The sequence below is a fragment of the Paroedura picta genome, chromosome 10 (genome assembly GCF_049243985.1).
Source record: "Paroedura picta isolate Pp20150507F chromosome 10, Ppicta_v3.0, whole genome shotgun sequence".
Taxonomy (NCBI): Eukaryota; Metazoa; Chordata; class Lepidosauria; order Squamata; family Gekkonidae; genus Paroedura; species Paroedura picta.
The window spans coordinates 26,168,593-26,192,701 of record NC_135378.1 but is presented as its reverse complement, the minus strand read 5'-3'; the positions used below and the strand labels follow the sequence as shown (position 1 = coordinate 26,192,701).

Genomic DNA, 24,109 nt, shown 5'->3' with positions numbered 1-24,109 from the left:
CATGGTCTTGCAACCCACATATTTTATTTGAGCGTGTCTCCTGCAAGTCCCTTCCCCTAGCAATAGCTAGCTGCATCTCCTGAGAGTTTTTAGGGGAGATGTATGCCAAAGGAATGAGCCTCTTGTGGCGCAGAGTGGTAAGGCAGCCGTCTGAAAGCTTTGCCCATGAGGCTGGGAGTTCAATCCCTGCAGCCGGCTCAAGGTTGACTCAGCCTTCCATCCTTCCGATGTCGGTAAAATGAGTACCCAGCTTGCTGGGGGGTAAACGGTAATGACTGGGGAAGGCAATGGCAAACCACCCCATATTGAGTCTGCCATGAAAACGCTGGAGGGCGTCACCCCAAGGGTCAGACATGACTCGGTGCTTGCACAGGGGATACCTTTACCTTTACCTATGCCAAAGGAAGAGAGCCTCTTGTGGTGCAAAGTGGTAATGCAGCAGACATGCAGTCTGAAGCTCTGTCCATGAGGCTGGGAGTTCAATCTCAGCAGCCGGCTCAAGGTTGACTCAGCCTTCCATCCTTCCAAGGTCGGTAAAATGAGTACCCAGCTTGCTGGGGGGGTAAACGGTAATGACTGGGGAAGGCACTGGCAAGCCACCCTGTATTGAGTCTGCCATGAAAACGCTAGAGGGTGTCACCCCAAGGGTTAGACATGACCCGGTGGTTGCACAGGGGATACCTTTACCTTTGTATGCCAAAGGAAGGATAGTATAGACTGCAGAATAAAGATTTGAGTTCAGTGGCACCTTGAAGGCTAGGTAAGCCTGATTCTGTCAGATTTTGGAAGTTAAGTAGGGCTGACCCTGGCTAATATGGGGATGGGAGATCTTCAAGGTTTTGGATGGAGTTCCTTCAGGGAACACTAGGGGTCATGATGTGGAGGCAAGAAATGGCAAACCATTTTTTAACATCCTTTGCCTGGCTGCCAGACAATCCTTGGATTTCCTGGCTACCCTGCACACATGCCATTCAATAAATAATATCAACTATGTTTTATTCACCTTTTGGGTGCATCCAAAGAAGTATGCATGTACATGAAAACGTATACCTTGAATAAAACTTTGTTGATCTTAAAGATGCCAGTGGACTCAAACTTTGTTCATTTGTATTTGTACTTTTAAATGAAGGGTTAGACCAGCACTTTGGCACTTGAGTGGTACAGTGGTATGGATGAGAATTAAAAAAACATCTTAACTGGATTGTGCTCTAAAAAACTTATAGAGTCATCTCTGAACATACAATCTTTTTCGGAAGAAGACATCTATTGAATATACCCACAATGAAAAAAAATTGCTTTCAAATGCTGGGTTGAGGGGATGCATTTGCTCTTCAACAAAAAGTGTTGCTTTGGGGAAAGATGTCTGGATCCCTTGCAACAACTGTTTAATACATTTTTGTTGCTAAAAAATCCTGATTGTTTCAGAATGTACTGAACATTGTGCTGTGAATCCGTGAGAGAGTTTTATGTCTTCTTGATGTTTAGATTAAGACTCATGAACAGTCAATGTAAACTGCTACATGCATGTTTTAGCATCTATGCACCAGACACTGAGGGATCATTCACAAATGATTGCTGGGTATTCTTTTTGCACATGAAGTCCTTGCGTTCTTTGCGTGCACCCATATTGGGAAATGTAATGGGGACCTGTGCACATACTTACGGGCAGTAGCAATTCATGTGATCTTTTCCCACCTTTGTTAAAGATTGTTCCAGGAGCTAGAATATTTCATCAGCATCCTTATGCACTACACTCCTGCCAGACATTGCATTGTATCATGTTCTTTGTTTCAGTTAGCTTGAAATTCTCAGCCTTTGTCTAATGTGTCCTGACTGCTGTTTTTATCTTGCTACCTGTTCAGTAAGTTGGATTTTGCAGATCTAACATATGCAGAAACTTCCATGTACTGAGAGGTCTCTGATCAACTGTAGCAGCTGTGGTTCCTGGCACAGCTGCCACAGGGAGCCCTGCTTCCAGCCCCTGTCAGCCTGTTTGCTCACTTATCCACCCCAGTGCCCAGTTTCTTCTAGCATCAGAAGAGGGGAGCAAGTGCATACTCTTGTGTTGCTGCAGCTTCCTCAGTGCTACAAGAAGAAGCCAGGCATTGTTGAAGAGTGAGCCGGTGAGCCAGCTGGCAGCAGCTCTGAGAGCAGTCTGCAAGTGTCTGTATTTAGGTGGCTAGTTAGGCTAAAGCATATGTGCTCTAAACCTGGGTCAACGGTGCAATGTAGGCCACACAATAAAATGTTCTGTTTTATTTTTTACTTGGAATTCAGCACAACATGGTAACGGCTTACAGTGCTGGCAAACCCCCTTGGTCCTGAGGGTTGCAAAATATATCGTTTTGATTTCTCCTTCATTGTGTTCCCTGGGAAACTTAAAGTGCAGTCCTGATAAGCATTATACCTGTATAAATCCACTAATTTCAGGATGCTTAAGCAATAGTAGCTGTACATGGGATTATATCATTAACTGGAATCAAAGCCCATTTTAAAAATGGTCTCCCTCCCAGCAGGGCCGCAAAGCCCTGTTGCTGCCTCTCTCCTCGTGGGCGACAATGGAAGCCGCAGCCACAAGGCTTCTAGCAGACAAGGAGGGAGGGCGGGAGCTGGAGGGGGAGGTCCAATCAGGGTGGACCTGGACGGAAAGGGCCCCGAACAGTCTCCTCCCAGGAGGCTATATCCCAAATATATAAGGGAGTGGTTACGGATGTAGTTTGAGAAACATTCCCCCCCCCTCAATCCATCTAGACATTTTTTCTGTCTTAACTTTTCTTGCCCATATCTATTACCCTCCCCCCCCCATTTTAGTTGTTTGCTTCATCTTTGATGACTAGTGTTGAAGCCTGACTGTGTTGGTCTTTGGACCTGGCAGCAGTTCATTGTCTTGCTAACTTCATAATTTTATTCTTTCTAATGGGATAGATGAGGCTGCCAACAAGCTGAAGGGGTGAATTAATTATCCCAGTGCATCAGACTGCAGTAAAGAGCATGCCATTGCTATCAAAATCTGGCACGTGTAAACAGTGTTTGTGTAGTAGGTGATTTATCACAGTATCAGTGACTGAGTTAAAGTGCTGCTTGGATTCATGTATAGCAGGGGTGGCCATGCTGTGGCTGTCTAGATGTCCATGTAAACAATTCCCATGGGAATTGTAGTCCATGAACATCTGAACAGCCACAGCATGGCCACCCCTGATGTGTAGTCACAGACACGGCAGCTTTTGTGGCACAGGAAATTTAAGGGCCAAGGCTAGCGCAACCTTGTCAGATTTAGGAAGGTACACAGTGTCAGCCCTGGCAAATATTTGGATGGGAGACCTCCAAGGAATCTCAGGGTCGTGACACAAACCACCCTATACAGTCGCTATAAGTCAGCTGGGCCTTGACAACAATTCCCCACCTCCAGTTTTCTCATTTCTTTGGTAACATCAAAAATTGGGGCCTGTGCTCTCCCTGCAGTAAGATGCTTTCTCTTCCAAAGTAGGCAATAGGTCTCTGTGTGCTGAGCATCATGTCTTCTGTCGCTGAGCATCTGTGAAGCCAGGGAGCCCTTCTTGATTGTCATGGAAGCTGCTCTCAGACACAGTGATGGAGTCATGCAAAAGAGTTCGAACTAAACTGCCAGTTTACAGGACGCACAGAGAAAAAAACCTCCATGCTGCTTTCCACCCTCCCAATATAAAACACCGGAATTTCAAATCAGATGACACTGAACAGTTGTTGTTGTTAGCTTTCGTTATTTGTATATGGCATTAACTGAGGGAAAGGATGTGTTTTTTGCCGTCATGTGCATTTTACAGAGATAAACCCAAATCTGCAGACTAGCTTATTAGAGCCTAATTTCCCCATATTTCCCTGTTCTTCCTCCTCTCTCCTGCTATCATGTTCCATTTGTGAAAGACTAACAACCCACTTTGGGAGTCCTAGCACTCAGCCTAAAAACCGAAGCTTGCAGGCCCATATTTATAGCCCCATTTAGAAGGGTGTTTTTCATTAAATTGCAGACTAGTTGCTACCTAAGGCTTTTCCTCTTTACCTTGTAAATAATAGCTATTGATGCTATAACTCATAAATACATACAAACAGGTAGTTTTTTTTGTGGAGAAGACTCCCAGCTGTATTTATGAACCTGATATATGAGAATTTGCCCACTATGCAATTCTCGGAGTATTGTTTTGGCATGCCAGCTACAATGATAAAAACTGAGGAGTACAATTTATTGAAAGCAGATTTGCAGAACATGTTGATATTATTTTGACAGAAATTTGCAAATCCTGAACATCGTTATGCCCCCTAAATTGTCTGGAATAATCAGTTACATATGGTAGTCTTAAGTAGAGATAGAATTTTATATCTACTTGAGCAGAGTTGCCTGAAATTCAGCTCCTGTAACCCCTGTAGCTGGAAAGGAAGGGGGCAGGCTAGGAAGCACGTTTGCTCAACCTGGCCAGGATGCAATTTTTCACCGCAGCCTGTGCCAGGAATTTGGGGGTAATCCTTGTTGCCTCCCTGTCTGTGGAGGCACAGGTCACGAGAGTAGTTCATCAGGCATTCTTCTACCTATGCCAGGCAAAACTACTAGTGCCCTACCTGCCCCACCTGACCACGGTGATTTATGGGACAGTCACTTCCAGAATTGACTTCTGTAACTCGCTCTATGTGGCCCTACCCTTGTCCTTGACCTGGAAATTGCAGCTGGTGCAAAATGAAGCTGCTAGGGTCCTCACTGGTACACCTTGGATGGTGTACCAGTGGATCCAGCCAGTGCTGAGGCAGTTGCATTGGGTGCCAGTTGTGGCCCAGAATAAGTTCAATGTTCTGTTTTTGACCTTCAAGGCCCTTCGTGGTCAGGGACCCACATACCTGAGGGACTACCTGTCACCCTATGTCCTTGTGCTCTGCAGGCAATAATTTGTTGTTGATTACCGGGAAGTTTGTCTGGCCTCAACCAGGGCCTTTTCAGTCCTGGCCCCAATCTGGTGGAATGAGCTACCGGAAGAGCTAAGGGCCCTGCAGGAGTTCTCCTGGTTCCACAGGGCCTGTAAGATGGAGCTCTTTTGCCAGGTCTTTGGTTGAGGCCAGGGCGCAGAAGATCTGAGGGGACCCTCCAAATTAGATATCAAATAAGACAATCTGTGGCATCCCTGGACTCTCTCTGTGGCACCAGTGAGGGGTGGCTGGGAAATGTGGTGGAAGTAAGGGGTTTGTTACTTCTTTTGCTGCCAGGTCTTGATTGTAATGGGGGGGGGGTGTTAATGTTTTTAATTTTTATGTGGGTTTTTTATCTTTTTATGTAACCCTCTGCAACACAGTTCACTGATAGCAGCAGGGAGGAAATCCTAATAATAATAATAATATAATATAATAATAATAAATACTGACCAGGTTTATGATGCTGATCAAAGCTGAAGTACAAAGCTAATGTAGATCTGTTAAAAATCCCAAATTCCCAGCTGTCAGAGTGCTGTCAGCGGATAAAAATATTTTATTAGTTGTTAGATATTATGTTGGTGTCCTGTTTCCCCCCTGCTTAGTCTGTCCAGGTCTGGGAGCACTGCCCTCTAGTGGGATGTGATTTCTGCACAGGTTGGGTGTGCAATTGCCTGTCAACAAGACTGAGGGGAAAGGGAGGAAAGAGGTCTTTTTCTCCTGAGGGAGCAGAGAATTTCTCTGGAAAAGCGAATATGTGAGAAGACAGCCTGTGGAGCAGTAAAGTGGGCAGTTGGCCGAAGAGTGGCAGTCTTCTAGCATGGGCCTGTGATCTGCATTATTTATGGTCACGCCCTGATGCTCTGAGGAAACTCCGCCAAGCAACCTGGATTTCATGAGTCCAAAGTCTAAAGAGATTCACTTCTTGCCTCATCCCGACTCTGAGGCAACCCAATATATTTTATTACTAACATTTCTCTTCAGAGCTCCTCATTCCATGCCCTTTGTTTTCCCCACCTTTAAATTCTAGTTGTTTAAGCCTCAGTGTGAACTGGGGCATTCCCAGTTTTGTGACTATTCACACTGGCCTCTTAAGGCTGAAAGGACTACATAATAATCAGTTGTTGCCCACAATGGCAAAGAGAAAGAAAGAGATTGCTGCAAGAATTTCAATAAATTAATCAGACTTAACAGAGACCCAGAAAATGGTTTCTCCTGATTAACCTAGATACGCTTATAACCAACTGGATAACATTATTAGATAAAACAGATTGATTAGTAGAGAAATTAGACACTGAAAGATGTTATTATTGTTTTTGTTGGAGGCCCGCTGATGTAATTATTTTGTTATTTGAATGGACTCATTCTTAAACTGATGTCACAGGGATTTTTGATGAAAATAAAGCCAGGAAAATACTAGCATTACTCAAGCAGGACCTTCCCCTGTGTATGGGAATTCTGCATGGGGTTTGTGCGAGAGAACTTCTCTGGGAATCATTGCCAGCATGGAGAACCAGGTTTGATTCCCCACTCCTCCACATGAAGCCAGCTGGGTGACCTTGGGTCAGTCACAGGTGTCTTAAAGTTCTCTCAGCCCCACCTCCCCCATGGGGAGAGAAAGGGAAGGCAATAGGAAGGCGCATTTGAGATTTCATCGGGTAATGAAAAGTGGGGTACAAAACCAAACTCTTCTAATCAGCACGGTATTCCATATCAATGTGGATTTATGAATCTGTTTGCTATATTTCTGAAAAGAACTGGGAACAACATCTACTGGGATCCCCTCCATATAAATACATCCCCCTGAATGCGAGAAGTTATTCCCAGGCAGGGTACCAGAAGTAACAACTGACATCAGCTCTCTGATTGGTTTTGTAATTATATATTGTTTTATTGGCTTCCATTATTATTGTTTATATTTTGAACATGTGTGATTTTAAATGTAGTGAACCACTACATTTATTTTATTTTATTTATATACCACCCTCCCCAAAAGCTCAGGGCGGTTTATATAGAACAAGAAAAGCGTTTTCATGGCAGACTCAATACGGGGTGGTTTGCCAGTGCCTTCCCCAGTCATTACCATTTACCCCCCATCAAGCTGGGTACTCATTTTACCGACCTCGGAAGGATGGAAGGCTGAGTTAACCTTGAGCCGGCTGCTGGGATCGAACTGCCAACCTCATGGGCAGAACTTTCAGGCTGCATGACTGCTGCCTTACCACTCTGTGCCACAAGAGGCTCTACCATCCTGATTACACTCCAACAAATTGGCATTGACTACAGTTACATCTTATCTCTGAATGAATCTTCCATTATGCACCAAATTAAACAAAGGCTCCTCGATCATTAATTCCAAAAAGTCCATCCTATTGTCCCGGCAATTTGCTCTCCCCTTGCTCTGTACTCTTGATCCCCAAGTGAAGCATGGGATAATTCCGGCTTATTTCTATAACTTGGCAAATCCCCTTTATCGCAGAGCGTTTTCGCTTGCGCGGCTCAACGCCTTTCCATCCAAAGTAGTACAAGAGAGATTTGCCAAGATTCCTTTCAAAAATAGAATATGTCCCTGTGAATTAAACACTCCTGACACCATACAACATATCTTACTGGATTGTCCCTTGTTTATTGTCCAGCGAAAGCATGTTATACCTCTTATAAACAAATGGAGAAATCATTCAAAAGACCTGATCTGCCAATTTTTGTTGAGCGATAAGGATGCCAATGTCACCTTTATTACGGCTGAATTTCTGTCTTCAGTTTTTAAACTTAAACTGCTTGATGTATCCTCTATCTCTGTTCATTTTGCTAATCTGCATTATGCCAATAAAGGTATTGTGTGTGTGTGTGTTTAGATATTTCTACCCTGCTTTTCTCCCTAGTGTGGACCTGAAAGCAGCTTACAACAGCATCCTCCATTTTACCCTTGTGAATTAGGTTAGGCAGAGACACGATGAGTAACTCAATCTCACCTGGCAAGTTTCAATAGCCGTGTGGGGATTCCAGCCAAAATCTCCCAGCTCCTAGTCTGACACTCCATTGTACAATGTTGGCTCGGGCAGAATTGTGCATGAAAAAATGGCTTTTTTTTTACTGAACTACATTTCCTCCTGTACTATTTGCATTTCATGGTGTCTTGATTCTGCTGCTGCTGGATTTCCTCCCCCTTCTTATATAAAAAAAATGTCTGTACCTAAAGAACCAGGTGCTCTAGTCCAGGGGTAGTCAACCTGTGGTCCTCCAGATGTTCATGGACTACAATTCCCATGAGCCCCTGCCAGAAACCGCTGGCAGGAGCTCATAGGAATTGTAGTCCATGGACATCTGGAGGACCACAGGTTGACCACCCCTGCTCTAGACGATTAAACCTCTTTCTGGAAAAAGGTGCCACAAGGCTCTTCTTTGTTTTCACTGCAACAGACTAACAGTGCTAACTTCCTTGACTTAAAAATGTAAACACACAAAAGTCCCGCATCACTTGACATGGTAAATTAACATTTGACAAGTAGCACTCAATTCTTCAGAATCGTTTTGACTGTAGAACTTCAGAAGACTTCTGCCTCACACTCCAGAGCGAACCAGATCTCCCTTGCTAATCTTGTTAATTTTGGGGGTTTTGTAATTTGCAAACTTCTTTGAGTATTGGAGAGAAATTGGAGTAAAAAAAGAAACCTGAATAATCAAATAAACGAGGATTCTGCTGTTTTCTTCATTTCAGTTACGGCAGTCCCAGGCCTACTGCACAGACACGGAATGCCTTCAGGAATGTAAGCAACACGGATAATCATTGTCAACTTAATGTTTATATGGTAAAGGATGGGGTCTGAAAAGAAAATGTGCCCTTAAAAATTTGTGTTTTGCTGAGAAATAGGGAAATCCGGATAAGGTATATAGAACTATATGTGTATAAACTATAAGTGTATAAAGAACTATACTTTCCATTGCAGTTATGTTAATTCAAGCCGAAGAAAACACAAAATGCTGGAGATTTTTCTGGTTGTGAATTGCCATTTCAGTTTCGTAAACATTACCACTCCAATCAGGAATATGCATATCCAAGTACCTTAGTTGGTGCCAAATTATATGTTGTGCTTGAATGCTGTGATTGAATCAGCAGACATTTTTGGTTTTGTTATACAAGGCAGCCAAAAGAATGGCCATTTTATCAGAGCAGGGACACCAAGGAAGGGTGTTTTCTGTTGGCTTGGTTTTTATTTTAGAAGCCTTTCTGGGAAATTCACTGCCCCGTCTCCCATGCAGAAGCTTAAATCCGGGACAGACAAGATGTACCAGGGCAAATGCTTCCCCGTGCGGGAGCAGGAAGAGTGGGGCAACCTGTCCCAGCTCAAACTCCAGCCTGCAGCCCAGCACAAAGCCCCCGGTGCAGAAACAGTCCCACATAAACTTTTCCCAGTAATTACAGCTTCCTGACATACACACCAAGCAACTGGTCTGTTCTCAAATCACAGGGATTTGGCTGTAAATCCCTGTGTTAAAGAGGCTGTATACCAGGGGTAGTCAAACTGCGGCCCTCCAGATGTCCATGGACTACAATTCCCATGAGCCCCTGCCAGCAAATACTGGCAGGGGCTCATGGGAATTGTAGTCCATGGACATCTGGAGGGCCGCAGTTTGACTACCCCTGCTGTATACTGTACTGCAGTATCTTACATATTCCTTCCACTTTTGAATAGGTCTAGGAACTGGCCTGGGTTTATCTACACTATTACGTTGATACATATATCAGACTCTGTTCCATTTTATCAAAAGGGAACTATTGGATTCAGTATAGCTTGGGCGATCCTGGTCCAGAACAAAGAACAAGGAGAGAAATGTTTCAGAGAACAAAAAACATTAGGACCTAAAAGGTTGAATGTCTGTGGAAACCGGACAAGAAGTTATAAAAAATTGTGAATAGTTATTGTGCATTAAAAACACACATAAATCCCATAGGCCATTGTTGAAATGTTATCATGTGCACAATCTTAGGTCTTAGACCTGATGCATTTCGAACCTCACTGTGTCTTCCTCAGATATAAAATATAAATACAAAATACATAAAGCAGCCAGTAAAATAAGAAAACAACTCAAATCAATAGTAAAAGAAACTGATATGTACATTGTTTGAACTTATAACAACTATCCCATTCTCTTATCTTTTACAGGTTCTCATAAGAACCTGTGAAGGCTGAAATGTGTCAGGTCTAAGAAGATCTAAGACCTAAGATTGTACAGTGCACATGATAAATTTTCAACAATGGCCTATGGGTTTTGTGTGTGTTTTTAACCTCAACGTTAAAATGGCCAGTAACTCTGTATAGAGGCTTTATATGTGTTGCACAATCCTTTTCCAGTCTGTACCGGAAGAGGACTTTGTGGGTTGTGTGCACATATTTCACAGTAATTAGCTAGGGTGGTTTCCAGTTCAGCTGTGTACCTAATGTAGATTTCTTCTGGACCATCTCAGCTTTTTTCTTTCCCTTTAACCAAACATGCAAAGAGCTTAGTTCTGAGCACACATAATCTCTTTTTTGGAAATCAGGATATTAGGAGAAGCTGGTGCAGCATCATGTTCTTTGCAAGCTCAGCCATTCAGTACACTCCTACTGCTCTTCATTCCTACAATTCTTTTGCTTCCTGAGGTCCAGCTGCTGCTATAAACAACCTCTTTGGGGTTAAGGATTATAGCTGTGTACTGGCTGCAGTTTGGGTGGGGCTTGGTTTGGGAAGCTGGAGGGCTGTGGTTCAACTGAAGTCAGAATGACGTCTGTTATGGTGTTGCTACAAACAAATGAGAAAGTCACAAAAATTCAGGCCTGAGAGAGCTTTTTTTCTGACACACATGAGATACACCCTCAGCACAGAATTAAATAATAGCGAAGAGTGGTGACCCTAGGCACATATCATAGGAGGTGGTCTCCAAAAAGGATAAAATTTACATGTATTGGTTGGAGCCATAATTTACAGATCCCATTTAACCACTCAGCTACACTTTAGAAATAGTTTAATATAGGTTTTTTATATAGAGTGTATCATCACAGTTCTGACCACTGAGGAAGACCCAGTAGGGTCGAAACGCATTTGGTTTTATGTGCTGTTAGTTCTGTATAGTTTTTATGAAGTTTTTGTTCTGTTTTTAGTTGTGCACTATAATAATCAACAAGTTTTACATTATTTTATTGTACAGCTCAGTTTTTGAGTTCCTGCTTGAGAGAGAACTGCCCAAGATTGAAAAACTCCTTCTGATGGAAGCTTAAAGGGACTATGTTATTGTTAGATTCAAGTGGATAGCTGTGTTGGTCTGAAGTAACACAACAAAATTTAAGTCCAAAGGTACCTTTAAGACCAGGGGTAGTCAAACTGCGGCCCTCCAGATGTCCATGGACTACAATTCCCAGGAGCCCCTGCCAGCAAATGCTGGCAGGGGTTTCTGGGAATTGTAGTCCATGGACATCTGGAGGGCCGCAGTTTGACTACCCCTGTTTAAGACCAACAAAGATTTATTCAACGCGTGAGCTTTTGTGTGCATACACTCTTTCTCAGACAATAGTACAGGGATCATAAGAGTACAGATATAAGGAGGAAGTAAATTAATAGCAAATTAGTAAACAGCATCACAACATCCTAAATATGCAGTATGATGATCCCTTGCTAGAAAAGCAAATGAGTCCTTTGGGTTCAATTGTTGTTCACAAAAACATGGGGGGAATAAAACTGTCTCCTTGAGGCCATTTTGGTTTCAGAGAAGTAGCTCTTGATAGTGTCCTCGGGAATTGGAGCCAGTCTGCACTGTGCTTCTTTCATTTTTTCTTTGTTGCTTCACTAAGATTTGGGGGGACAGGGCAAGGCACAGAGGTCACCTTCTTGCTCCTAGCCCAGTTTGATGAGAGGTTAAAGAAAATGTGAAAAACAGATGAGCCATTCAGGGGTACATGAATTTAGCAGGGCAGTGAAGAAAGCAGTGTTTGTCAGAATAAAACAGGAATCCAGTGACACCTTAAAGACTAACAAAACTTATTCCAGCGTAAATTTTTGTTAATCATAGCTTATTTCATCAGTAAGCTTTGGAATTAATCTCTGTTAAGTCAGTGCTTTTTACATTCACAAGGGAGGAGGAGATGTTGCACAGAGAAGAATCACTTTATGAGGATTGTTTTTAAGTTGCTAAATGCTTTGCAACTGTTTTATGCTCTGCTCATGCTAGGTTTTGAACAGCTTTTTTCATTGTTAATGACTTTTATATGACAATTTATGTTGACGGTATGTTTTACTTTGTAAGCCCCCACAACTAGGCTGCTGGGGGAGATAGTAGAGAACTCCTCTAAATAAATAAAGACAGATTTAAAACACAAACTAATACCAAGAGTAATCAGTTCACGCAGAGGGAGTGATGGCAACCCCCAACTTGCTTTAGATAGGCGAAGTAAGATTATCAAGTTTCCTCTAAAAGCACTGTAAGAAATGTTTATTTTGGCTCGAAGATAGCAGTATCTTTAGTATTTACCTTCTTTACACGGGAAAATCCTTTTAGTGGCATAAGAAAGCTTTCACGTTGCAATAAATGTGTTAGTCTTTATGGAGCCATGAGGCTCGCTGTCAATTTTGCTGCAAAGCACAGCTCCACTTTGAACATTTACGTTTGTTCCCGCTGTCCCCATTGTGAGGCAGATCCCTGTATTTTCTGGCAAATCAGTGTCTATATCAGCGGTGGCCAAACTTTGGCTCTCCATATGTCCATGGACTCGGATTCCCATGAGCCCCTGCTAGCATAGGGTATTTGGAGGGTATGGTAACATGGGCGCTTAGCATCCTTATGCTGATGGTTTATCAGGGTGGGAAGCCCAGGGAAATTAGAGGACTGCCAAAAGGTTGGTGGTTTTAATTTTTATATTTTATATAAATATAGATGTTAATGTAAACATTGTAGAATGCATGTAAGGTTTTTGTGCCTTGCACATTTGCAGTACTGGGCAGTATTTATTTATTTGTACTTTGATGAGTAGGCCACCCCTCCAAGCAGTCTTGGGGTGGTTCATAACAATGGGTTAAAAACCAATCAGTACCAGTAATCATTGCTCCTGTTATCCCCATGTGCCTGGAAATTAACAAGGTTTGCAGCTATTAACCAGACATTAAATGGAGGGTGGTGGGGGTCAAGCTGGGGGACCCAGTGGTGGTAATGGTGATCCTTGGCCTCAACCAAATGCCTGGTGGAACAGTGCTAGCTTGCAAGCCCTCCAGAACTCTGGAAGCTCCATGAGGGCTCACACCTCACCTGGCAACTCATTCCACCAGGCTGGAGCCAGGGCCTTTTTGGCCCTGGCTTTGGTCAAGGCCAAGCACACTTCTCCAAGACCGGGGATCATCAGTAAGTTAGAATTTGTTAAGCAGAGAGCTCTTAAGCAGAGAGCAGAGGGGACATGTTGTTGTTGTATATTTTTGTTTCCTGCAAGGAACTCAATTATTTTCTCCTGCATTTTATCCGCACAACGACCCTGTGAGGTATATTAGGCTGAGAGAGTGTGATTGGCCCAAAGTATCCCTCACACATGCTCCCGTTCTCTCTCTCTCTCCCCCCCCCCCTCCCCAGGCCTTCAGTGCTACTGAACATTTCCTATAAAAACCTGTATTATAAAGTTGAGGGTTTGGGGAAGGTGGGTGATGATTAGTAATAAACAACCTTCAAAATGCCAGGCTAAACTAGTAAGTAAGTTTAGTAAGTAGTAAGACTGATAGAGTATGTGCACAAGAAACAGAAGTCAAGACGAACCATCTAATGGAAAGTAGCCAGAAAGTATCATCAATGATTACCTTGACTTTCAAAGATCAACACACATACACACCACACACACACACTACAGAAATTTAAGACTAAGTGGAAATGAAGCAGACAGCATTTAAGAAACAGTAATGTATGACTGTACATGTGAAAACGTCAGTACTCTGACTCAGATGGGCAGTTTTTGGACACTGATTCAGAGGGTGGAGCTGCTACTGACTTCTTGTCCAGCCTCCCCCTCCCAATTGGGAAGTTTAAACCCTTGGGAACTGCTAGGGTAGGGATGAAGGACAGAACCATGCTCTGGTCAGAGGAAAAGACCCAGCAGGAATCTGCCAAGGCAAGATTCAAAGGCTCCCTCTGGGATATATTCAGGACTGAAAAGGAAAGAGGGAGAGGAAGCACATTTGCTGTCCCTCCGTGGCCTGGCTCATTACATTAGAAGCCGCTGATAATGAGTGGGGAGCCCTGGATTGCCCCAGATGGACAAGTACCCTGTTTTAGGCAGTTCCTGATGCTTTCCACCAGATCCTCGGGATCTCCACTCAGCTCTTCTTCCAAGAGCTAGATACACCCACAGCTCTGGAGATAAGCTTTTATACTGCCCTAATCTAAGCATTGTGATATCAGCACACTTCTCCTTTATTGATGAAACCTGGTTTTCACATTCCCACTTCTACTGGAATAGCTGAATCCAGACCAGTGCTCTGAACTGTAGCAAAGGATTCCCCATCACAGTTATATTGGATAAAATATAATTGATCTTTTTTCTATGTGGCTATAATAAAAACATATACATAAAAGTTCTAAAAATAGGTTACAAAGAATGTAGCTGGTGAGCTTTCCTGAACCCGCCTCCACTCGCCAAGCACGGGGAGAGGAATTTTTGAAGTATTAATTATTATAATAATAGCCTATGCTCAGGGTAGGTAACAACAGTTAGTAACATTTAAACATGAATATAAATACAATAAAACCATTCTGCTTATATAGACCCCGGATAATTCAGGGTTTGAGGGTGGAGGGTTCAGTCCTTAAAATAATCCACTCATAATTTATGGTAGTGAGGCATGTGTTTCTTGGACGTCTGTCAGGGCCCTGGCAGTGTGCCTGTCTTGCATGCCCTGTGGAACTAGTTGAAGCCCCACAGGGTCCTGATCTCTCCTGGCAGAGCATTCCACCAGGCAAGGGCCAGGGCCAAAAAGGTCCTGGACAAGGCCAATTTCATCTCCTTCAGGCCAGGAATCCTCAGCAAGTGTTGATAAAAATGCTTTAAAGCAGTGGTCCCCAACCTTTTTATCACCGGGGACCACTCACCGGGGACCACTCAACGCCTTTTACTGAGGCCCAGTGGGGGGGGGGTAGTTTTCTCCTCTCAACCACTGCCCTAACACTCTCTGATCACTATGGTAATGTTTAAACATCCCTTCAAAATAAGATACAGACACGCCACAACAATGAACATAAGGAACATTTTATTTTCATGGACATTTTAACTCATGACAATGACAAATCAATGGGAACCCTGAGCTTGTTTCTCTGCAACGAGATAGCCCCATCTGGGAGTGATGGGAGACAATGACACCCGAAGTGTGTTGTAAAGGGCCGGGGGGATGAAGTAAAGGGCCAGAGGGGGGGGAGAAGGCGTCCTTCGGGGCCCACCTCCAATTAGTCGAAGGACCACATGTGGTCCGCGGCCCACAGGTTGGGGATCGCTACTTTAAAGGACCTTTGGAGGCATAGTGGAAAAGGTAGTCCCGTAGCTATGCTGATCCCGTTTAGACCATTTAGGGTTTTGAAAGTTAGTACCAAAACTCTTTTAGCATCTTCAAAGATTGAGGCAAATATCAACTCCATACCTTGGGTGACTATAACTTCTTTTCTCCTCCAGTAACAGTAGTAATATTTGGAAGAAGGATCCTTTCAGGGAAGGCTCTCAGTGGCTGGCTATGAGGACTTGGTTTTGCAGCATTTCATAACTATATTTTGTATTTCAAATGAGTGTTGGCTATTTTTCTTGTTAACTGCTCTTTGTAGGGTATGCTCCTCTCCCAACCTCAGGGTGGGGTTATAAGTCTTCTCCTCCTGACAGAGGTAATCCCATGCACCTTCAGCGTGTTTTTCTGTTTTTCCCCTTAATGCTTTCCCAACTGGGTTTTGTCATTTGCATATTCTTTATAAACCCTGGTTGATAAACATGGCCTTCAGATTGAATTCTTAATTTCTTTCTAGTGCCAGGACCAAGTCCATCAGCTGATACTAGCATCAGTGTGACAATGATAATGGTGGCCTGGCTAGTTCTGGCCCTTGCCTTGTTCTGGATGAGACCCGCAAACTTCAGAAGATCTAACAGAGCTGAAAAACCAATCAGTCCACATAATGTAAGTGGGTTTTCTACTGTTTGATATAGCCTGACTGAATTATCTGATATTTCCCAGACTAGCAGTTGTGGCAGGGCATTTAAAATTCCTTTAAGTTGTGGCATTTAAAATTCCGTAAGGAATGAAGCAATATAATTGCTGTACCTAAAATAAATCAGTACTGTTGCTGTAGGCTGGATTCTGCAAAGCTGCAGCAAAGGTGGTGGTGGAAGTGGATTTTTATTGCCTCCTTCCCCCTCTCTCAGCAGCCACCTGCATCTACAAAGAGCAATGCATTCTTTAGATTAGGGGAAGCCAAACTGTGGCTCTCCAGATTTCCATGGACTACATTTCCCATGAGCCCCTGCCACCACATGCACCTGTTTATATCATTCATAAGTGGCAGCATAGGTAAGAAATTGTCAACACGATCCGTTTTAATATGGATCATAATTTGCATCAAACAATGATACGAACTGTTCACTTCAGCTGCTTTCCACCATGGTCCTTCCATCAAAACCATCTGTAAGGTGGTCTTTATCATGCAGCTCTGCAAGACATTACTTGATGCCACAAGAGATGTGGAAAAGTGGTTTTGCAGTCTCCGTTCATCTGACAGTTCACATCTGTCTTCCTCAGACTGGCAGTCTCCCATGTGGTAGTGCACTGGTATTCTCACTCCACCAAGAGCAGAAAGGGACTGAGGGAAGAACACTGCCTCCTCTATATCACACCGCAAAGTCAGGAAAATACTGGGGGGGGGGGGTAGTATACAAAATGCCAGTTGGCACTTCTGAGCTTCAAAATAAAACCTCTCTGCAGGCAGACCTGCATATGTGCAGTACCCATGTGTGACTTGACTGCACAGGGGACCATTTGATAAACAACAGTTGAGGATAAGTCCAACCCTGTTCAGTGCCTGCAATTTAGCCTGGTAAATTTTGCACCCAGTTCAAGCATTGTATTTCCCAGCAGAAACAAACAGGTACTTCTGTTTTGTACCCCTTTCTTTCCTCTGTTCTAACTCCGTGTATTCTCAACAAATAGGGACAAGAACCACCAGCGCCACCTGTGGACTAGAGCATACTGGAGAAACTCAAGCAGAAAAGTTCAACAACTGTAATCTTGCATGACCAAATGGATGAAAGTGACCAAACTTTTTTCCTAAATCCCATACAATAATGCATTCTTCCACAAATTTATAAATCCTTTCGGTTTTTTTCCATGTTATAATTCGTAGCAGATTACGCTTGAATAAATTAACAAATGTGGCAGGAGGTGATGGACATTTTTGGTGGTGGTTGCTGGATTGATAGACATTTATAGTCAGGGGCTCCATGGAGGAGAAACTGTTCTATCCCACCTGATTGGACTCTGTTTCTCCACCATCATTCTTGTTCAGGCTCTTCCTTGCAGTCCGTGTTCTTTTTTTATCCTTCTCTTCATCTTCTCATTGCTCTTTCCCTTCTGCCTTGGTTGCTTCTTCCCTTCCCAACTTCTAGCTCTCCTTTTACCCCTTGTAGTCCCTGCATCTTTTCTGCCTTGCAGCCTCCCATGACCTGCTATCATTTCATATTCATTATTCAGTCCCACTCTGCTTCTGGGTGCCAATTTGGATTGCTACAGCAGCCTAAACTGCCATCCAAAAATTGGGGGAATCTTCTGGATGTTTCCACAGACACAGACAGACATTGCTTCATTCTCCATGTGAGTCAGGAGGACGTCTCGGTGAATGTTTCCCTCCACTTATTCAGGGAGACAGGATGAAGTTTCAATTCCCTGCCTCCTTTGTGATGGAGGCACCCCATATTTGCAGATACATTTGCCTAGGTCCAGATGGGCCTATTGTGCAGATTTAATGGGAATTAAATATTTGATTTTTAGTAAATCATTGCTACTCAGTCACTTCAGGGGAAAATTTAAACATCTATACTTACTATGCTTCAAACAAATTGTTTTTTCTACTTATGTAGAAAAAGAGTTATAAGATCGAGTCTATTCCCTTAGCAGGTTTTCTCTGCTTTTTAAAATGCCCCATTCACTGGGGTTTGGACAGAAATTTTTAGTGGACTGTATACATTGCCTGTATTTTCATATAAAATTATCCAAGTTGCATTTTATCCGTGTGACTTACAATGTTACTGTATGACGATTAGTCTGCTATTTATATCTACATTAATGCTGATTATAGTACATCTTTAAGGCCAAATTAACTGTATTAATCCGATATGGTGTTAACATCAATTTAAAGCCTGCTTAACCAAATATTACATTCTAAAACAGGAATTATTTATAGATGTCATAAAATTAAAAAAGTCAGGCACTTATAAACTTGTCTGGATAAGTGCTATGATCTCCATTAGCCCTGATTTGAATTTCTTGCAGGTGGAGAGCTGATAGGCAAATCAGTCTGTCTGCCATTAAATGGAGTTGCAAAACATTTTCAGCCTAAAATTAATAACATGTCCACTACTTTCTAATAAAGAAGCTGCACTTCCAAGATAATGTGTAAGAAGCAAAACCGGTGCTTTTGGGGGTTGCTTGCATTTTGAGGTAATTTTAAAGGATTGAGAGTGTACATGTATGCAGTCGTAGCTTCGGCACTTGAGGCTTTCATAGACAAATTGATAGAAATGCCAACAAATAAAGTAGTACACTGACAGGATTCTGGATTGTACCAACTGCAGGTTGTGTATCTTTCATACTGATGAGAACCTGCAACATCAGAGAGAAAAATTGTACCAAGCTATTCTCACCAATATGCTTAATTTGAAGCAGAGGATTTTTCTGTGAAGCTGCCCACTCAAGAAGACAGTACAGAATTTGGCTGCCTCAGTAAATATAATTTGTGGAACAACTTTAAACTGAAAGCTTCATAAGCTCGGCATCTTTGATCTGGCCCTCCACTGAGCAATTTATTTTTAATTGACAGAAATTGACATTCTTCTCTTGCAGTAATTCTTCCTAGGGAACATTTTTGTACAATGAGCAAGAATATATATGGAGGAATGTTGAATAATTTGGTCCACAAGTCTTCTAGTTCACTTAACGAGAATTTAAATCTACATTCAGTAAGTGGTGAGGGAAAACCTGTTAGTGATGCAAAGACAAGTGATTTTACCTATTTGTCTTCATCAGTTTTGAAAACGAACAAAGCAAAAAATGTTTCCGCATAGATAACAAAATTTCTTTCCCACAAGTGTATAGCAATCTAGAAAGATTACTGTAAAACATCTCAGAAGAGAAAAATAGCATGATTCAATTACTGAAACACAAAAGCAGCTCAAATATAGCTAAATCTATACAAATTACAATTGTTTAGCTAGTGGTATTCTTTCTGACCTCGGGGAAAAGAAAAATCTTAACTCTTATCTGCCTCACAGCACAGCTCTAAAGACATGTCATTAAACTTTATCTAGCTTTAAGAGATCTTTCCACAACATTTCATCAGTCATAGAACCTAGGTGTTGCAGAAGATTCTGGGGAATTTTCTAGCATGCATATATGGCTTGTGTGCAGAATGTTGGGTAGGCCAGTTGGACATTGTTGTGGCTCTACCTAAATGGAGAGGGCGCAACTATGTATTGCAGGGCAAGGCCAGTAGTAGTGAGCCAATAAATAGCCTTTCAAGAAAATTGCCAGCCATTATTGACCTTACTGAAGAAACATTGATAATCTCCTGTGGAATCCAAATTGTTGGGAACAGCTCTGAAGACCATTCCTTAAGTCCTAGCAGAAAGGACATTAAGAAAAATGCCTGCTAAGAACGGGCGTTAGCACCTGCCCTTTGTTTTGGGAATAGAACATACTTTGGGGGGTGACATCGCCTGGAATTGATGACTACTTTGTATTGTACCTAGGATTACATACTCTGGCCCCTTCGGTGAGCACCGAAGCCCGAGACAACCAGCACCATGGAGGGGAGGGGCGGAGCCGGCACCCACACACTGGTGCAGAGCTCTGTGCCAGCATACGGGTGCTGGCTGGTGTGCTGCTGGCACCTCCCCTCCGCCGGCCTCCTCAGGCTTTGGTCCTCGCTGGAACGCACCAAAGCGCGCAACTATAATTGCGCCTTCCACACCAGTGATACACACAAGGTTGGTTGCGGAAGAGTCCATTCCTTTGCCCATTCTCATTGCCTCCGTATGAGACTTGCCTCTCACTTTTAGAACCATAGCATTAGGATGCAATCTGCTTTATATTAAAGATACAGTACAACACAGAGGTTACAGCTACTTGAAAAGAATTAATAGAGCAGGTTTACAGTTAATGCTTTAGTTTATAATACTGTAGATTTTTTAAATTCTTCAAATGCAGTTAGATGCCAAAATGAAGATTCATATTCATTTATAGAATATCTGCGGGACAGCCTTAGTAGGTGATGATAGTTTTCTGGATAAAAAGGAAATAACTAACAATGTGATGATCTTAAATAGTCTGAATCCTCCCAAATAAAACAATCATGTGCCATTGGGGACTTTGTTAATCTAAGATTAGTTGGGGATAAAAGGTTTGTACAATGCACTTTGTATTGATTAAAACAAATATTAACTCACTCTGCATGTCTTGATTTTTACATACTCCTCACTTTGGAAAAAGGGCACCTTCACTGGTAAATTAGCACTTTTGTCAGCATATTAAATCCTAAAATTTACACTAGTTTTCTTTCTATAGTGCTGTTTCACCAGTACAAGGTTAACATATTAACACGGTCTCATGGTTCTCTGCACAGTTGTCAGCAGTACTCAAAGACAATGCAGAGACCAAGTCTTTCCTACAGATATAGTACAGAAGTAAATTTTGAAGCCATAGTTGGAATATATACATTATGTTGTTTACCAAACCAAAACACACAGTACTGCTTCAGCAATAAAAAATAAGTATTTATATTTTAGCTAACATATAAAATTGTGAGAATTGACATTTTTTAAACGGTAAAAGTTGTAAATGCGGTAGTTTTTTCAGAGGCAACATTATGAATCCTGTATTGCAGGGGTAGTCAAACTGCATTTGCTGGCAGGGGCTCATGGGAATTGTGGACATCTGGAGGGCCACAGTTTGACTACCCCTGCAGAGTGCTATGCTATGTGCTCCTTGAGTATTTTGCCATCCTGAAACAGTAAAGTCACAACTGACTCATGGTTGACCCCCGGGCAAGAGATGAGCAGAGATAGTTTGCTATTGCCTTCTTCTGAATAGCACATTGAGTCTTACTTGATAGTCTCCCATCCAATTACTGACCTGCTTAGTTTTAAAGCTCAATGTATGTTGTATATTGCCCTGAGCCAGGATGCAGAGGGGGGTAGTTAATAAATCCATGATGATGAGGTTGTGCTGGGCTATTAGGGATGCTATGTTTGTTGTCTGGGGTGGTAGGGAAAAGATACACATTTAAAACACCACACATTTTATAAAACTATATATTATTTGGGGAGGAACAATCTTGTGCAGTCACAGTAATATTAGCAGAGTATTTGGTTATCCAGTTTATTGAGAACTTTCAAAATACAGAACTCTTTGACAAGACATTATCACCGCATATTCTAGCATACTCATGGAAGAAAACATTCATGAAAATGTACACATCATACAAAGTATACACAGGATCAATATCTAACCCTGCAGATTGTCTTCTCTCAAAACCAGTGATATCCAATCCATGGCTCATGAAGAGCACATTTGCAGTTACCATAAGGCTTGTGTTTACATCCTTCACTAGCATGAGGTCTGCACCTCCAGGAAGACTGCAAGTTACCTGTTCCTCCAGTGGCAGCTGTTCCAGTGTGGGCAGCCAACTTGCCTGAAACACGCCCCACATGCCAAATTAGAGAACAGTGCTCAGAAAAGCCTATACGAAGGGTCACTATGCTACACATTTGGGGTAAATCAGTTGTAAAATATTTTACTCATTAAAACAAAATTCGTATTTTTCCTATGCTATCCATAATTTTAAATTCTATTAAAATTGGGGGGGGATCAGTATATGTGTGTGGAGGGAAGGAGTTTTTGATCAGGCTTTCTGATCTTTATGGTGAAAATCCCTGGGTACACATGCTCACTTCTGGTGACTCAGTGGTCTCAGTCTGCTCAAACAGGTTTTGTAACATTCCAGACTGTACCATGGAAGTGTCCCTAGCGCGCTTTGTATGTACATTTTGGAACGACTTGCTGAATAAGGCCCAAGATGAGTAATTCTGGCTTTCCTTTTTATACCCCAAGAAGTTCTAGAACTACGTTAATTTTAAATAACCTAAGTGTATGAAAGGCTAGGCAGTCGTTATACAGCTATCAGAGTGGATCCAACGGTTCATTTCCATGTTTACAAGGATTTCTGCCTGTAGAGCACATGCACCCATTCTTCAACACTGGGGTAAACCTCTCTTATCTTCAAGGAATTAACAGGCTTTCCCTAAAGCACAAGGCCTCCTCTCATGGCTACATGATTGCAAAGTTCATGAACCAGGATTAAGAACTGGTGCCATCAGAATAGGGAAGTAGCTCCTGCTGTGTTACAAGATAACTGTATACATGGCCATTCACAATTTACAGTGGCTTATGCTATCAGGATCAACATCAAGAAAACAAAAATCATCGCATCCGGCCCTCTCAATTCCTGCCAAATAGATGGGGAAGAAATGGAGATAGTGACATATTTTATTTTCCTGGGCTCCAAGATCACTGCAGATGGGGACTGCAGCAAAGAAATTAAAAGACGCTTGCTCCTGGGGAGGAAAGCTATGGCAAATCTAGACAGCATCCTAAAAAGCAGAGACATCACGCTGCCAACAAAAGTGTGTTTAGTCAAGGCTATGGTCTTCCCAGTTGCAATGTATGGCTGCGAAAGTTGGACCATAAGGAAGGCCGAGCGTCAAAGAACTGAGGCTTTTGAACTCTGGTGCTGGGGAAGACTCTTGCGAGTCCCTTGGACTGCAAGGCGAACAAACTGGTCAGTCCTAGAGGAGATCAGCCCTGACTGCTCCTTAGAAGGCCAGATCCTGAAGATGAAACTCAAATACTTTGGCAACCTCATGAGAAGGAAGGACTCCCTGGAGAAGAGCCTAATGCTGGGAGCAATTGAGGGCAAAAGAAGAAGGGGACGACAGAGAATGAGGTGGCTGGATGGAGTCACTGAAGCAGTAGGTGCAAACTTAAATGGACTCCGGGGAATGGTAGAGGACAGGAAGGCCTGGAGGATCATTGTCCATGGGGTCGCGATGGGTCGGACACGACTTCGCACCGAACAACAACAACGATGCTATCAGGAACCACACAAACATTTACTGTTCTGGTCCTTGATTCAGACCAAGCTAAACCAATCAATCCAAAAGGGGTTACCTGACAGTGTTTGTTGCACAAGATATAAATTGGAAGTTTTGTGGCACCTTGAAGACTACCATGTATCACCATCAGCTTATTTTGCTCACAAAGGTTAATGCCAAATTAAAACAGCCTTTAAGGAGTCACAAGACTTGTTATTTATTGTTCCATTCCCTCAGAAGATGGCAACACATGAGCTTGACAGAGGAGTGAGAATGGATCACAGCATTTGCTAGCAGGGCCTCATGGAAATTGTAGTCCGTGGACATCTAGAGGGCCGCAGTTTGACTACCCCTGGACCACAGTATCAGTTTTCCTACAAGATTTTAAGAAATTTCTGTGGTTCTAGAGTAGGGATAAAGGTGGTGGTGGTGGGCACTTTCCATTTAACTAGCCAGTGCTGAGAAAATGCAATGTTCAATAGAGGAGAAAGAAACACTGTAGCACAATCTGGAATAGTAACAGTAATACTTGGTTGATCCCCCTCCCCTCTTTAAAAAAACAAAAAAAAACTATTTCCAGACTAAAGAGATCAGTTCCACTGGATAAAATGGCTGCTGGGAGGGGGGGGGGCATACCATTATAGTCCATTTAGGGGCCCCCACGCAAATCCCAACCACTTGCAACTCCACCCCCAAAATCTCCTGGTGTTTCCCAAACCAGAGCTGGCAACCTTACACCCAACTATTCCTATGGAGAAAATGGGTGCTTTTGGAAAGGG

The 24,109-nt window shown here is 42.6% G+C and overlaps 1 protein-coding gene across 6 annotated transcripts in view; it reads left to right on the top strand.

The window, feature by feature from the left end:
• Positions 1-20,626, top strand: part of SMIM14 (small integral membrane protein 14) — a 56,338-nt gene extending 35,712 nt beyond the window's left edge. For all 6 annotated transcript variants that reach the window (XM_077301726.1, XM_077301722.1, XM_077301723.1 and 3 more), the window contains 3 exons: positions 8,651-8,699; positions 15,944-16,092; positions 17,119-20,626. In XM_077301726.1, coding sequence (XP_077157841.1) covers positions 8,651-8,699; positions 15,944-16,092; positions 17,119-17,151 — 231 coding nt within the window. In that variant the 3' untranslated portion in view covers positions 17,152-20,626. The remainder of the gene's footprint in view (positions 1-8,650; positions 8,700-15,943; positions 16,093-17,118) is intronic.
• The last annotated feature ends 3,483 nt before the right edge of the window (positions 20,627-24,109 follow it).